The 15094-nt window shown below is 28.1% G+C and overlaps 1 protein-coding gene across 2 annotated transcripts in view; it reads left to right on the forward strand.

Annotated features, from left to right (window-relative positions):
- The window catches only part of LOC107964061 (cell wall integrity and stress response component 1), a 33866-nt gene that overhangs the window by 2586 nt on the left and 16186 nt on the right, over positions 1-15094 (forward strand). Inside the window, exon 3 of one of the 2 annotated variants that reach the window (XM_016910856.2) lies at positions 12030-12058. The exons of the other annotated variant lie outside the window; for it this stretch is intronic. Coding sequence (XP_016766345.1) covers positions 12030-12043 — 14 coding nt within the window. The 3' untranslated portion in view covers positions 12044-12058. Of the gene's footprint in view, positions 1-12029; positions 12059-15094 lie in introns of those variants that run through there. 2 annotated transcript variants of the gene reach the window in all.

Below are 15094 nucleotides of genomic sequence, written 5' to 3' on the forward strand. Positions count from 1 at the left end.
CTTTTCTGTTCATACAACGCAACACGTTTGCACGTTGCTTGGTTCTCTTGCTCTCTTTCATTGTTCGTTTTCTTATTCTTATCCTCTCTCCTATTTTTTTTCTTTCTCTTCCCCCCTCCCCCCCCCTCCACTTCTTAATCGACTGTTTGTACACGCTTTGCTCATTCGCTCGTTCGACTTGATCCATCTCTTAAGAAAGGTACTACAGGTACTACACGTAATATCATTCTTTTTCATTGTGCGATGCTATAATAGTCAAAATATTATATTTTTAAATTATTTCCTTATTTTTATATTTCATTTACATATTTAATAATATTTCTTTTACATATTATAAATATTCATATTATAAATAGCAATTTTATTACAAAAATTAGATTATACATTAATTGCTCGATTTTATTGAGATTTATTAACAATAACAATTAAAAATGAACAAAATTTATGATAATAAAATGAATCTGTTTTATCATTTTGTGTTTTACGAGTATAAGTACAAAGAATATATAGTGTATTTATTGTTAATTCTTATAAGTTATTAGGAAATTATTATTTATACATATGTATTTGAATAATGTCGATTGATCGGAATAATGTAAAATTTAATCGTAATGCAAAATTCAAAGTACCTGTCATATGCATAAAAGATCTTCTAAAAAATATTCCATGGATAAGCTCGACTGAAAAGTTTTTAGAATAGTTTCAACACACAAAAAAAAAAGAATAAAAAATTCTAGAAGAAGGAAATAAAAAGCAGCGAGAATACGAAACCTTGGCGATGATGATTTTATATTGATTCAATAAGATAAGACGATACAACACGAGTCGGAATCAGAGAGTTGTTAGATTCTATGGCGCATGATATTGAATTTAAATTCAACTGGTTATCATGGAATCGAGGGTCGTACAACTCGCATGATTTTCTAAATGACGCTTATGATTATCACGCGCAACAATATATTTTGCTAAATTCTGCAGCAAATGAACCGAATATTTAGTAACTATGTGTATTCTATTATCTTGAATTTAAATAGAGAAATAAATCATTCCGTGTCAAAATTGATTATTTTTTAATTTTGATTTTTTTAACAAATTTCATCAAGATTTTTTTCAAATTGCGATATAATATAGATTATATAAAATTGATGGGAAAATTAATTCATGCTAATTTTGAATTTGTTTGAAATTTATAATTAATTTGCTACTTTTAAAATGAATCGAAATTTATGTTTATATTTTGAAAATATTTTTATTTATTTTAAAATTCATTTATCAAATTAAAATTATCGAAATTATCGCATTTTTTTTTTATTTTGAATGTAAGAGATTTAATTATTTAATTAAATTTATTTATTAAATTAAATATTAGATTTAATTAAATATTCATACAATATTTATCATTATTTTAGATTTTGTAACTAATTTTACAAATTTGAAAATTATAAACAAATTTTTGATTTAAAAAAAATTGATGATGTAAAAATTAAAAAAAAAAATTTAACCATATTTTATGCATTTTTTATTTAATTAAGTTTAGTTAAGTTATATATATATGTATATAATATAATATATTTTATAATATTTTATAATTTTGAAAATTTAAATTTTTATAATTTTCATCTTTTTAAAAATAATGAATATTTATCAATAAATCGGTAAGATTTTTCTGATGAAAATTAATCCAAATATAATATGATATTATAATGAAAATTTGACATATTCATCTAGAATATTTAAATTAATCAGGTATTGAATAAAGACTCGTTTAGATTAATTTTTATGGAAAGAATCTCAGAAATATATTGATATCATTTTTAGAAAATTATTATATTATAAAAATTCAAGTTTAGGAAATTGCATGTTTTACATAACATGCATGGCATTTCTTCGAAAATAGGGTCTCTTATACTTTTTTATGGTTTACTTTCGTTATATCATCCACATTGTTTTATCAATAATAAATTTTAGGTAACGTGAAATTCGAAATATTGAATGATGAGATAATAATAGGTTTGGATTATTTTAATTTGAACGAGACATGGAATTTAAACGAATGTTATTGTACTCATTAAAGTACATGTAAGCCTATGTAAGTATATGTCAGTTTTATTCAAGGGCGAAAAAAAGAAAGTTTTTATTTTCTTTTTTCATCATCTTCTTTTGTTGATCGATTAATTATCATTTTTTCAAATCGATGATTATTACGAATCAAACAATTGAACAAGATTGGAGGTACAAAATTTAATTTTTTTTTTTCATCGTGACACAAATATCACAATTCAAGGATAAAGATGAGCGAGATGAAAAAAGAAGTCCGCGTATAACGATTCTAATTTTCCGCTGTTTGCCGATAAATATGTCAAGTATAAATATTCATGATTCTTGCCAGCATTAATACCGATAATTAGCTGCATTGCGCGATTACGCGGGCTCGTTACAAAGATACAAACTGTTTCTCATCCGCGTCAAGGGCAATTCGTACTCGATTTTCTCCATTTATAATCAACTGTTCTATTTCGTTTGTTTTTCTTTTTTGTTCTTTTTTCTTTCTATTTTTCATTATTTGTTCTTTGTGTATTGTTGTAATAATCACGTTTAAATTAAATAATCATATTTGAATCTTTATCGATATATAAGTACTTAAGCAGTGGATATTAAATCGTTTCGAGCATAACAATTTATTCGTAATACAGATATGAAAACAATGACAAAGGAATGTTTAAATTTGTGCTTTTAAAAAACTATAAATATTGCAATAAAAGAATATAAATTTTAATTTTCGTTTTAATTTATCCTATTTTATCGAATTTTAACGAGATGAATTTTAATATAATCCTATCTTTCTGATTTTCAAAAACGCGATTAATGATAGGAGATATATAGAACATATTGAAGAAATGATTAAAATTGTGTCCAAGAAACCAAAAATATCGAGAAAAGATTAGATCGAAATTTGTTCTTATTCGAAAAAAAAAATTACTTTTTCTAGAATTACTTTCGAAAATAACTCTTAAAAATATCTGAAAATATTTGAAATTCGGGATATAGTTGATTTGAATCGAATCGGCTTCCGAAAATACTTTATAGTTATTTTATATATATATATTTTTTAGAAAAACTTTTCGGGATTCTTTAGAATTTTAAGGAGGTAAATATTTTGGGATCATATTCTACAAAATTAAAAGAGAAATTCTGTCATTATTATTATGGAAAATTTTCAAGAATCCTAAATAATTTCGAAACATAATGATATTTTTGAGAACTCAATTAAATCCTGATCCAATATTTTCGCATATCTTTAAAAATGGTACGAAATTATTAGCCGGAATGTATCGTTTCGAGGATTTTTTTTTTTCATTTTCACATATTTTTTTTTTATCTCTATTTCATAAAATTGATTATTATTTTTAAGAATTTACGATTTAATTTATCACGGTACGTGTGTAATATGTATATATTTTGTATATATTACCAAAATATATACCATACATCATCGATAATTATAATTTATTAATAATCATATAAATGTACAAAATTTCTGATTATGATTGATCGAATTTTGAATTATTTGACATGTTATATTTTCGAATCTGCTTTCTTTATATTATTCTTTTTTGACTGATTAAATTGATTCGATGAATTAAAAAATAATTATTATAGTATTATGATCATAGTCATCATTATAGTTTAATCATTATAGTTTATTTAGAATTATGACGACATATTTTATATATATTTATTATATAAAATTTATTATATATATCTTATAAAAATTATTTATTATATTATTTATTTTATAAAAATACTGCAAACATATTTTTAAATGATTTTGCGTCGACACAAAATGTTATTATTATGTTATTAAAATTCTAAAAATATCGGAATTGAAATATTGATTTTCATTAAAATTTTTAATAAAAAAATAATCTAGAAATTATCTATAATTATCTATAATAATTTATCTATAAATTACAATCACTATGATAAAAAGTATTATATATTTAATCTAGTTCGAAAAATAAACTCATACAATCAAATTAGCGAATTTAAATTATTTTGTATCTTTCAAAAAATCTTTCTTATACAGCTTACATTTGGAAACTTGAATTTTGATAATTGTATAATCGCTACTTCGAATTTATATTACTTATAATAATCGAAATAATAATCTTCGGATTATGATTAAAAATGGATCTGGTATGAAAAGTGAAACTAATAATATATAATTATATAGTTTGAGATGTAGCTATGACAAGTGAAAGTATTTTGCAAATTTCAGAGCTTTAATTTATACGAGAGAAATTTATACAATTTTAAAGGTCGAAAAGATGCGTCTTGAATCAATTGCGTTCTCTTTGCAAACGATGCTCGCGTTTCATGCGGTCAAGTCATATATGAACGTATGTACATACACCGTCGCCACCGTCGTATCGATACTTTTACTTTTACTTTCATTTTTTCGGTACTTCAACGATACGATACTTTGTGAACAAATCAATCTGGAAGAAGGCTAAAAATCTCTTTCTATCTCTCAGGTAGAACGCGCGCGCGTTCCTTTCCTCTCTCCTTTTCTCCTTCTCTTTATAAACAGATTCATCTTGTTCCTCGAATCTTCTATTGAACAAAATTCTAAAATCGAGCAAATAGAATCTTACGATCTCTGAAGTCGATAAAAAAACAATCATTCTACGATTCGCTCTTTCTTCGTCGATTAAATGCGATCTTTATCATTTTCGTAGCGAATAAAGAAGAAAACATTGGTAATCATATTTTATTTTAAAAAGTATTTTTTCTGAGAAATATTACAAATGGCATCGCGTTTCTCCTCCTTTTCTCCTCCCTTTCTCTAGTAAAGATAAAATAGTTCTATGAATAAAAGTGTATCGGCTGCAACTTTTACTTTTATTATACCGTTTTGACTTGAATAACCAAGGAAAATGGATTGTCACAGTTTTCTCGAATTTCCGTAAGCGTAGCGACGCGTGGCCGGTACGAATCGCGATCCCTTGATCAATGGAGACTATTGGTTCTTTCGATACGTCTTTCTCGACAATGGGTCTCGAAAACATCTACCTGCTGCGTCAAAATTCACCTGTTTGTTTGTTGGAAGGTTGGGTCGTCTATTTACACGCACAATAAATCACGATTATCCGTTCGATCAAGGACACATATAAGAGATTCAAGAGGTGCCAACTTTCTTATCTTCTCAATTTCTTCTTATACTCTGATAAAGATCTCTTATCTTCTTTCGTATACATTTCGTATACAAAATGATTTTCGAAAAAAAATGACGCGTGCTCAGAGCAAAGTGCAAAATATATAAGTAAATGTTTGCAAATTGTTTGTAAATATAACGTAAAATGTGACATCTGAAGACTGAGCTGGAATTTAAATGTGATACCATTTCAAAAAATTTTTTCAATATTCAAGGTTGTGTTTTCGATACATCGTTTAATCTGTTTTACATACTCTTTACATACTCTACTATCTTATTTGCTTTTAAACTATTCTCGTACGTACATTTTGAATGATATGGAATCGATGTGTAAAATATCACTTTAGTAATCTCGTTTAATTTTTTCTCCTTTGTTCTTTTGATTGTATATCATTGATTTTAATTTAAAATACATTAAATATATTACACATTATTAAATATGATTATAGTCAAAATGGATAATGAAAAATATCCTCGACATAAAGATTCCAAGCTTTTAAGTGGCAAGATATACAGAGATATTTAATTTTCATTATAATATCGTCTAATTAATTTAATAATTAAGCAATTATTAAATTAATCAACTATATAGAAAACGATTTAGCTATCAGACTATCAGAAAATTAATAAATAATTCAATCCTTATACGTACGAATAACATTTTATTTGTTTTCTTTTTATTATGCGAAAAAAATTTCGTAATCTTAGTTTCATTTCTTAGATTCACTTTCTTTTTTCAATACTATTTTGTAAGTTTGAAGGTATGGTATAATCGTTCGACAATAGAGACACGCGACTCTTTTCACTTTCTTCGTTTTTCTTATTTCTGTTTCACTTCACGAGACGATATTCGGATTCGCTTTTTATTTACTTTCCGCTCACTCGTTTCTCCGTGACGTCTAATATTCTTGATTTATTTATTGCTTGCTCGACCGAGGGTACACACCAATTTCTTTTTATTTCTGTTGTTTGCATTGAAACAACCATTGACATTGTTGTCCCAACTCTCACCGGGAGCGAAGAAAATTCGCTTTCGTTGCTTTTCTACGGAAATTTATGGCCCGTCCATCCATCTTTCTATGTATCAATAATAGAAAACCATATAATTACTTCTTTTCGTAACAAAATGACAATAATTATATATGCATGCTATTATAATTATGTTTGAAAAGATATCGATTAACGTTGCAACATGATCATGACCGAATTTAGTCAGATTAATAATAAGATTACATGCTAATAAGCAAATAATAAAATAAATCTGATATAGCAAAGATATGAATCATTAATAATTTTTTTTGATCGAGAAGAAACTATGTACCGATCCGTGTATGTACCGATTCGATCTTCATATGAACTTTATGTTATTTTTTAATGTGTACCAATTCAGTAGCGTTTACTAATATGTTTCATCGCATGTACATTATTCTACTACTATATACGTATACATATACGTATTCACTCCCACGCCATGTTAAGGCGATGGGTCGTTTCTCCTTCACGGCGGTCGCTATTGAATCGCTTGACCCACTTTGATAAACTCGCATTGGAATAACTCAATAACACCAAGTCGAGCCAACAACAATAATTGTTAGGGGAGAGTGGTGGGGTCGAAAATAACACTTCGATTTTAAAATACGATAACTTAAAAATTATTATATTTACGATACAAATTTTTATTTGCTAATCTTACCTATCTTTTATTATATATCTTATTGATTTGTTAAGTATATTAAAATCATTACTTAAATATTAGATATATTTATCCGTTGGAAAATATCTTCCTTTACATTTCTAATGTATCAATAACATATATTTTTACCGTTTTATTGAGAGTAAATATAATTATGCGTAACGCATTTATATAATTACATAATGTTGTAAATATGATGTGATATGTGTTTGTAAATATGCGGTCATACTACATCTATCTATGCGTATCGACTTTGAAAAGTAGATCATACTTACATAGATGTGTAAGTATATCTCATATCGCCAAATTGTTTCTTCTAACTTGTGGCGCCCTCTCAATGATATCTAAAAGCTTGTCTAAAGGATATAAGTATTGCTAGCCATTCTACCAGACGCATGCGCCCAACGTTTAAAGGGGCCGAGGTATTAAAATGTTTAAAAACGTTCGATTTATTCAGCCATGCGCATTATTACAAACATAATCGTTTTAAAAGAATGAAATAAATTTTATTAATTTTTCGCTTATATATTATAGATATTGTTTCCTTAGATTTATGATCATTTTTCTTCTTTTGGACGCTTTTTTTGGATAATGATAATTTTTTTCCAAGTGACATTATTTTTACATCTTTATAAGAAAAGCATAAATTTAATGATTCTTATAAATAGAATATTTTATTTTATAAATATTATAATTAATCAGTAATTTTATAAGTATCAGGAAATCAAACCATATTTATTCGATTAAATGATTAACAAATTTTTTATTAATTAAATAAATTTGATCCTGATCTAATCAATTCGTTCTTTTGAATTTTCACAAGTATCTTTCTTGGTTTAATTCATTGGATTTTATTTATTTAGAGTGCGATATTTGATCATTTGATTAATTTTCAAATATAATTAAGAATCATTGAATCGAAGCACGCTTTGTAATGCTCGTGTTTGCCGTGTCATGGCGTTAGTCTCGTTTCGATTACTTGCTAAATTTAGCACCCAAGTAATATTTCTCTGGAACTTTTGTGTATGTATGTGTGCGCGCGCGCGCATATAATATAATAATGAAAAAATGTGTATCTATACTTTGTTTTTTTGCCTTTAATTTAAGAATAAAAAATAAAAAAAATAATTCTTATCGTTTCGCCATTGTGTTACACGAATTTTGTGATCGAAGCATCATTGAATTGGAAGTTTTATCGTAAGATCGTAAGATATTAGCTGTTTCTATCGATCATCACACTATAGAGTTAATTGCGTTTGATCGTTTCTTTCTTTTATATCCTAAATAATTTTTTCTTTTCCTTATATTTCTTCCAATTTTTCAATTTGTCTATAATTTTATACTTTTGATTGTTCGGTCAAATATTCGTATGTTTCTCGTACCAGTTATGATGAATTCGATTGAGTAATACTGACGCGCCGTGGCGAGGCATGAGAAGTGACGCCACGGGACATGGTCTGTGGTTTTTAATACGCGTCCTACTTTCTGCTATCTTTCCCGGCGTCCGTGCGAGCAAGCGAATAGGAAATGAACGAGTGAGATAGCACGATCGCGCGTGCATCATTCATTCCCGCGTCTCTTGTCTCGCGTACCACTATCACCGTATATCACTCTCTCTATCGTTCATCATTCCTTTCCATTAAACTATATGATGACATTTGCAATTAAAAAAGTATGTGATTGGCGCGTGTGAAGAAAACTTCCTCTCTCTTTTCGTCTTCCGCGTAATCTTTCCTTTTCTCGCATGGTTCTGCTGTTTATGATTTTGCCATCATATATATTTCCCTTCTGTCTTTCCCTTCTTTCTCTTCTTTTTTTTTTTTTTTTTTTTACTCACTTTATGTTTTCGAAAGAAACCATACGAGAGAAGCATTATATCATGATATTAAATAACGTATGCACGGTACAGAATCAGAAAAATAGAAGGATGCGAACATGGGGAAGGGAAAGAGGAGACAAACTTATCGAGGTCGTGGTGAAAAAAGGAGATGGAGAGCGAAAGCGCGAGATAATATACGACGCACGCGGCACAGCGAGTTGCACACAGTTAGAAGGACTGAAATTGAAAGTGGTCGTCCCACTAGCCCACTGACCTGATTACCCATTGACAATGACACGAATCCTTGTCTCCCACCGGGCTACTATCCCTCCTGTCCTCCTTCCCTACTCCCACCCTCTACGTCCTACTCCCTCGATTGCGTGTAAGTATACGTGGACGCAGCAGCACCTCTTCTGCGCGTACAGCGCAGGCGTCTTCTCACGTAATAGTGCGAATCTAACGAGGATGCGAAGTTTTTTATCTTTGAACTTACTATCTTCATTTCTGATATATTTATCGATGAAATTATATGTATCGATGAAATTATTATGTGGTGCATATAAATATTCAAAATACTGTCGGAAATAAAGATCTGGACGCATCATAGAAATTTTGATTTCATGAAGAGTCAGAATATTATATATAATATAATTAATTTGTTTTTTTTTCGATATTTTTTCTTTTTCTTCTTTTTCGTTTATTTTTTTTTTTTCTTATTTTTATTCATAAGATTATAAATATAACTATGCTCAAATGGCTCTTATTTAGATGTTTTTAGAAAGAGAAATGAAATATAATAAAAATAAAATAGGGAAGAAAAAAAAGAAAATTAAAATAAGATAAATTTTAGAAATATGATTAGGTAACATTCGATTGATATATTGATTAAAAATTATATATTATTTGTAGAAAAAAAGAGGAATATTTTAATGAGTCTATTTTTTTCACAAAAAAAGTTGAACATAATTAGATAAATCTGATAAGGAGATAATTAAAAAGTTGTAAAAATGTAGTCTGGTTTTTTTTTTAATATATCTGCGGATTTCTTAAACTTAATTGGATATATGTTTTGGTTTGTACAATTTTTTTCTTCGCGTTCATTTAGAAAAGAAACGAACAATATGTGTTACAATGATTATCGCTTGAATTTGCTTTCAATGTGTTCCAATAACTTTCTAATGATTTATACAAGCAAATCGCGATGTTTACGTGAAAAGATTTCTAACGGAATATATGGCTGTTCGTTTTGTCGCGAGCAGTTTCTGCATAATCCTTATATATATAAAATGGAGAGCAATTTAAATACAGTCTAGTCTCATTGAAATGCATGCCAGCTGATTCTCGAAGTCACTATCACTTGGTCATGGTCCATGACTAAATTGTATTATACATCCTCTTTAGTTTATGTTAATTTGTTTCTTTTTCTTGTGACCGATTTCAATTCATCTTTTTCTCGATTTTTTTTTTCTTTTTCTTTTCTCCCACGCGATTAGGATAAAAAACATCTTCCCTTAAAAACATCCTACGCTTAGCGAGCTCATATTAAGTCTCGTTCGTTTATGCTTTTTTTCTCGATTCGTTTCTTGCCAGACTTTTATCATTTCTTGCAAAAATATTCGCGTTAATAATAATTAAAAGTTACAAAAATTTTTCTTCAAAGCTGAAATGTTTACTTCAATACTTGTTCTTTACATCTATTGAAAAATCTTTATTCATCTATATTCATTATTCATTAATCTATATAATTACTACGTATTACAATTAATTTAATGCGTTAATCATCATTGAAATGACTAGCAAATGATATCAGATTTATCAAATTAATATCATCATGAAGAATTGGTTGAATCGTTTAAATTTTATAAATTGTTATTCGAATTACTTTTAACTTTTAATGTTGTGTATATATATATTATATATATATTATATATAATTATATATATATATATATATATATATATATATATATATATATATATATATATAACAATACAAGACTTATTTAAAAGTTTTTAATAATTTAAAATTAACTTTTATTTTTTAACAATGTTGAACAGCGATGAGTTAAGTTAACTTTTTGAATAATATAAACTATTCATTTTTTTTAACATTAACGAGAGATGAATTCGTTAATATTAAAAAAAGATAAGTATTTTATATTTTTTTAAAATTAATTATAAAAACATATTTCTAAATATTAATCTATATTTAATATATTGGAAAATATTTTAAAATACTTTATAATATAAATACAAAAATATAAAATATAATATAAAAATAATATAAATATTTAAAAAAAAACAATATAAATCTATATATAGGAAGAAATTTATTCTTGCATTAAAAAAGATCTAAAATGTATATATATTATGGAAAGATGAACAGAAAGAAAAGAAAGAACGAAATAGTAATAGAACAATGTCAAATCGATCGAATAAATGAAAAATTCCCGGACCTGGGAACATGCAACAATTATACGGTTCTGTTCGATTGCGAGCGTTATAAATAACTCACGTAGCCGGAGCACGTGTTAATTAAGGCCTGTTGAGAACAAGTAAGGGGGCCCAGATATGTCTCTGGCGACTTGTTTCGTGACTCGGCCCAGGCCTTCTCCTTTCGGCGCAGAGAAGGCGGTTTCAATAGGCTTTCGCAATCTTTTTCCCAACCAGACCGGCTCGAAAACGTATACACGCGCTCTCACGTATCTTTCGCCTTGGCGCTACGTGTGTAGCTGGCCATCTGACTGGCTGTGTGGCTAGCCTCACAGTTGTTGAACGTTTCTCGCACCCGCCTACTTTCGCTAGTTTACGTAAGAAATGTATACGTATTACTTGGTTAGCTAATGTACTTCGCGACATGGTATCTAAGAATTTTAGATCTTTTTTTTTTTATTCTCTCTCTCTCTCTCTCTCTCTCTCTCTCTCTCTCTCTCTCTCTCTCTCTCTCTCTCTCTCTCTCTCTCTCTCTCTCTCTCTTTCTGATCACGAAAAAATCAATCTTTTTCAAATATCAAAACGATTCGACTAAATAATACGAGATTAATAAAAAAAATGAACAGAGAATATTGCAATATAACTATCTATCTATATATTGCATGTGTACGTATATATCTATTTATCATTGATTTCAAATGTTTTCTTAACTCATTTTTACAATCTATTAAAAAATTTTTTCAATGTTTGAACATATTACCACTTTGAAATATATTATATTATCTTGAGCAATGTAACTTTCATCTTTGTTCGTTTTACTCGGAACTGGGTAAAAGCTTTCAGTATATTTGACAATACGTGACTTTCCAGACGAGATTACGTAAAGCAGTTAAATTCATCGTAGTATCCTCGGGCCTTCAAACAACGAAACTATCGGGACTTTCTCCATTCCAAAGAAGCCAAAACGAGCCGAGTAACTGGGTCTGGTCTAACCAATCAATTTTCGGGTTAAATGGATTTCACGTCAGCCAAAAGTGAAACTTTTTACTTCGCTCCCTCATTCCCAAAAAACTCTGAGAATAAAAGCTGCAATTTTTTCGAAGAGAAGATTCACGAAACGATGCGACGCTTTGAAACATAGACATACGATATAACGATTGCGTTATACGTATCGAAGGATACATGGAACATTTGCGAGAGAACTACGGTGGCGTGCAAGCCGTTTCCTCGAAGGCCCATTGCTGAGATCTGTGGCACACCGCGTCGCTCCGCTCCGCTCCGTGCCGTACAACTCAGCATTAATGGTCTTCCCGTTTGAAAATCGAAGGACATTGGCGCGTGGACGGCCTCGCGTCGGGACGTTTTCCGTGAATGTTGCGTATAACCACGCTTAAAATACATCACGCACTATCACCCCATCCATTCCATTTCGATGGAGGTCACCCGGTAGCTTAAGTGGGTCTCGACCACTTGGTTAGTGTGTCATGGCGTACTCGTTGCTGAATAAACTTAATCTCAATATCGGTGTTAATAAGTTAGCCGTTACAGACTCGCGCGAATCTTTTTCGTTTTTTTTTTCTTTCTTTTTTTTTTTTTCCCCTTTTTTTTCACCAATCTGTGTTACAGTTTGCTAAATTTTTTAATCGATTCATTAATATAATCATTAATTGCATTTTTAATTATTCGGATGGTATTCTTTTAAATAAATTTTTTATTTAGAAATCTTATTCAAAGAAAGAGAATAGATTTTTGAATTTCGACTATTTGACTTTTATAAAATTCCCTAATGTTTCATCTTAATGTATTTTATCATTTAAATCGAACCGATTTGATCATGTGTCTACGACAACTTTGTTCCGTAATCGATTCCACGATTTTTCAAATTCGAGTAAACAAATCGATTGACTATGGAACATATTGAGAATTCTATATTTAAATATGAACGCTCACAAATATTGCCACGTGAATTGATTCCCCAAAATCGAATGATTCGGTTGCATTTTTTATTATTTATAAAAGATTTATGATCTTTGAGTTTGCTCAATGAAACATAGTTTATTTTAAAATATACAATTCTTTATGTCGATATAATTTTATTTTCTCCCTTATTTATGTTTATTTTTGCGATGGCAATTAGCATGTTCAAAAACAGTGATAGATATTTCATTTAAATGAAATGGATCGATATGATCGACTCCAAATCGATCGAATCAAAACTATGACGAAGATTTAGAATTAAAATTATCTTAAAAAATCTATATTAAAAAATCTTAAAATTTCTTCCTGTTTTTAATCTCTAATCATTATCATAAAATCAAATTTTTTAAACTAGTCGAAAAAAAACTTCTGTTCTACCTTTGAGAACTATATACATATATATATATATATATATATATATATACACACATCATATAACCGGTATATATCATATAGATCGGTATATGTGCAACACAACATTTAATACACTAATAGTAATTTTTGCAAGCCACAGAATGGAAGTTATTGCTAATTTTTCATTCTTATCCTGGATTATGATTTGAACGAAATTCAGATTATCGTGATAATTGTTATCGTATAGTAGATGGATCGAAAACGTTATCGGGTTTCTACCGCATTTCGCGGAAAGTAATCTAAAACAGTTAATTATTAGTTTCCGCATTTGCTTTTTCTTTTGCATTTTTTTTCCATTCGTTGTCTGCTCGATAATAACATGACGATAATAACCTTCCGTTGTTAAGAACGGGAAAAAAATATTTATCAATAGTGTACGAATTATATTTATATAATTTTCTTTTTTTTAAAAAGATTTTTTGATTGAAAAGTAATTACGTGTTAATGTCTAATGTTTGTCCAATTTTTTTTATTAAATATACTATAATACTGTTTCGAAATGTATATACGATTCGTTCTTTATCGTTTATCATTTCTACGATAATAATTATAAAAAAAATACAATATTGTATCAATGTATATCTTCTCGATTATAAACTTTTAATCATTCGAGTCACAAAAATAACAAGCATTGCGCTATATAAATACAACGTTTACGGTTGCGTTATCACTTACTATAGTATTCGAATATCATGATGAATAACATTATATTGTCAACTAAATTAGATATTTTTATAATAGTGAAAGAATTAATTTTTACATAAAATATTTGGGATTTATATTTTGTATGAATCGCTCAAAAATACCTAAACCATTCGACTTTATTTTCCGCAATATTCTTGATTTTAACATTAAATAATTGATGTTTAACTTTTCGGAAAGCAAACTTTAGTTTTTATGTGGTTCATATATTCGTCGCGCTGTTAACACAGATTTTAAAATAGGTTTTTCGCAATTGATTATAAACGCTTTATTGCATATTGTATGTCATATGATTTTTCACTCATTTTTTTACTATTTGAAATGATATCAATATTTGTTTGTTTCGAGTTACATATAATTTATATTTATATATTTATTTATGAATCTGTTGTTTGATTATTAATAAGATACATTTATTTCAAATATATATTTCACATAATAATTTGAATCGATCGTATTAAACGATTTATCAATTTGTGATAATTAGAAATAACTTTCTAAGTTAGTTATACCATATGCTTAATAAAACTCGATAGTTTTAGAATGCGAGAAATTTAAAAATCCATTCCATTCTATTATTACAGGCATTCAGAATCGTTAAAATTGATTAATTATTTATTATTTAATTATATTTTATAAATTGATTATTAATAATTATTACGAATGGATTGAAGGAAAAAAAATTTTTAAAAAATATTTTTTTAATTTTCGATCGCACTTATTTTACTTTTATTATTAGAACTTTCAGAATTTTTGGAAACTCGTCTCAAATTATCTATTATTTCGTTGAGATTGGAATTTAATCTCAATGGAAATGAAATCTTGTTACGGCATTGGTTGAA

This window comes from Apis mellifera, linkage group LG1 (assembly GCF_003254395.2).
Source record: "Apis mellifera strain DH4 linkage group LG1, Amel_HAv3.1, whole genome shotgun sequence".
NCBI classification, from domain to species: Eukaryota; Metazoa; Arthropoda; class Insecta; order Hymenoptera; family Apidae; genus Apis; species Apis mellifera.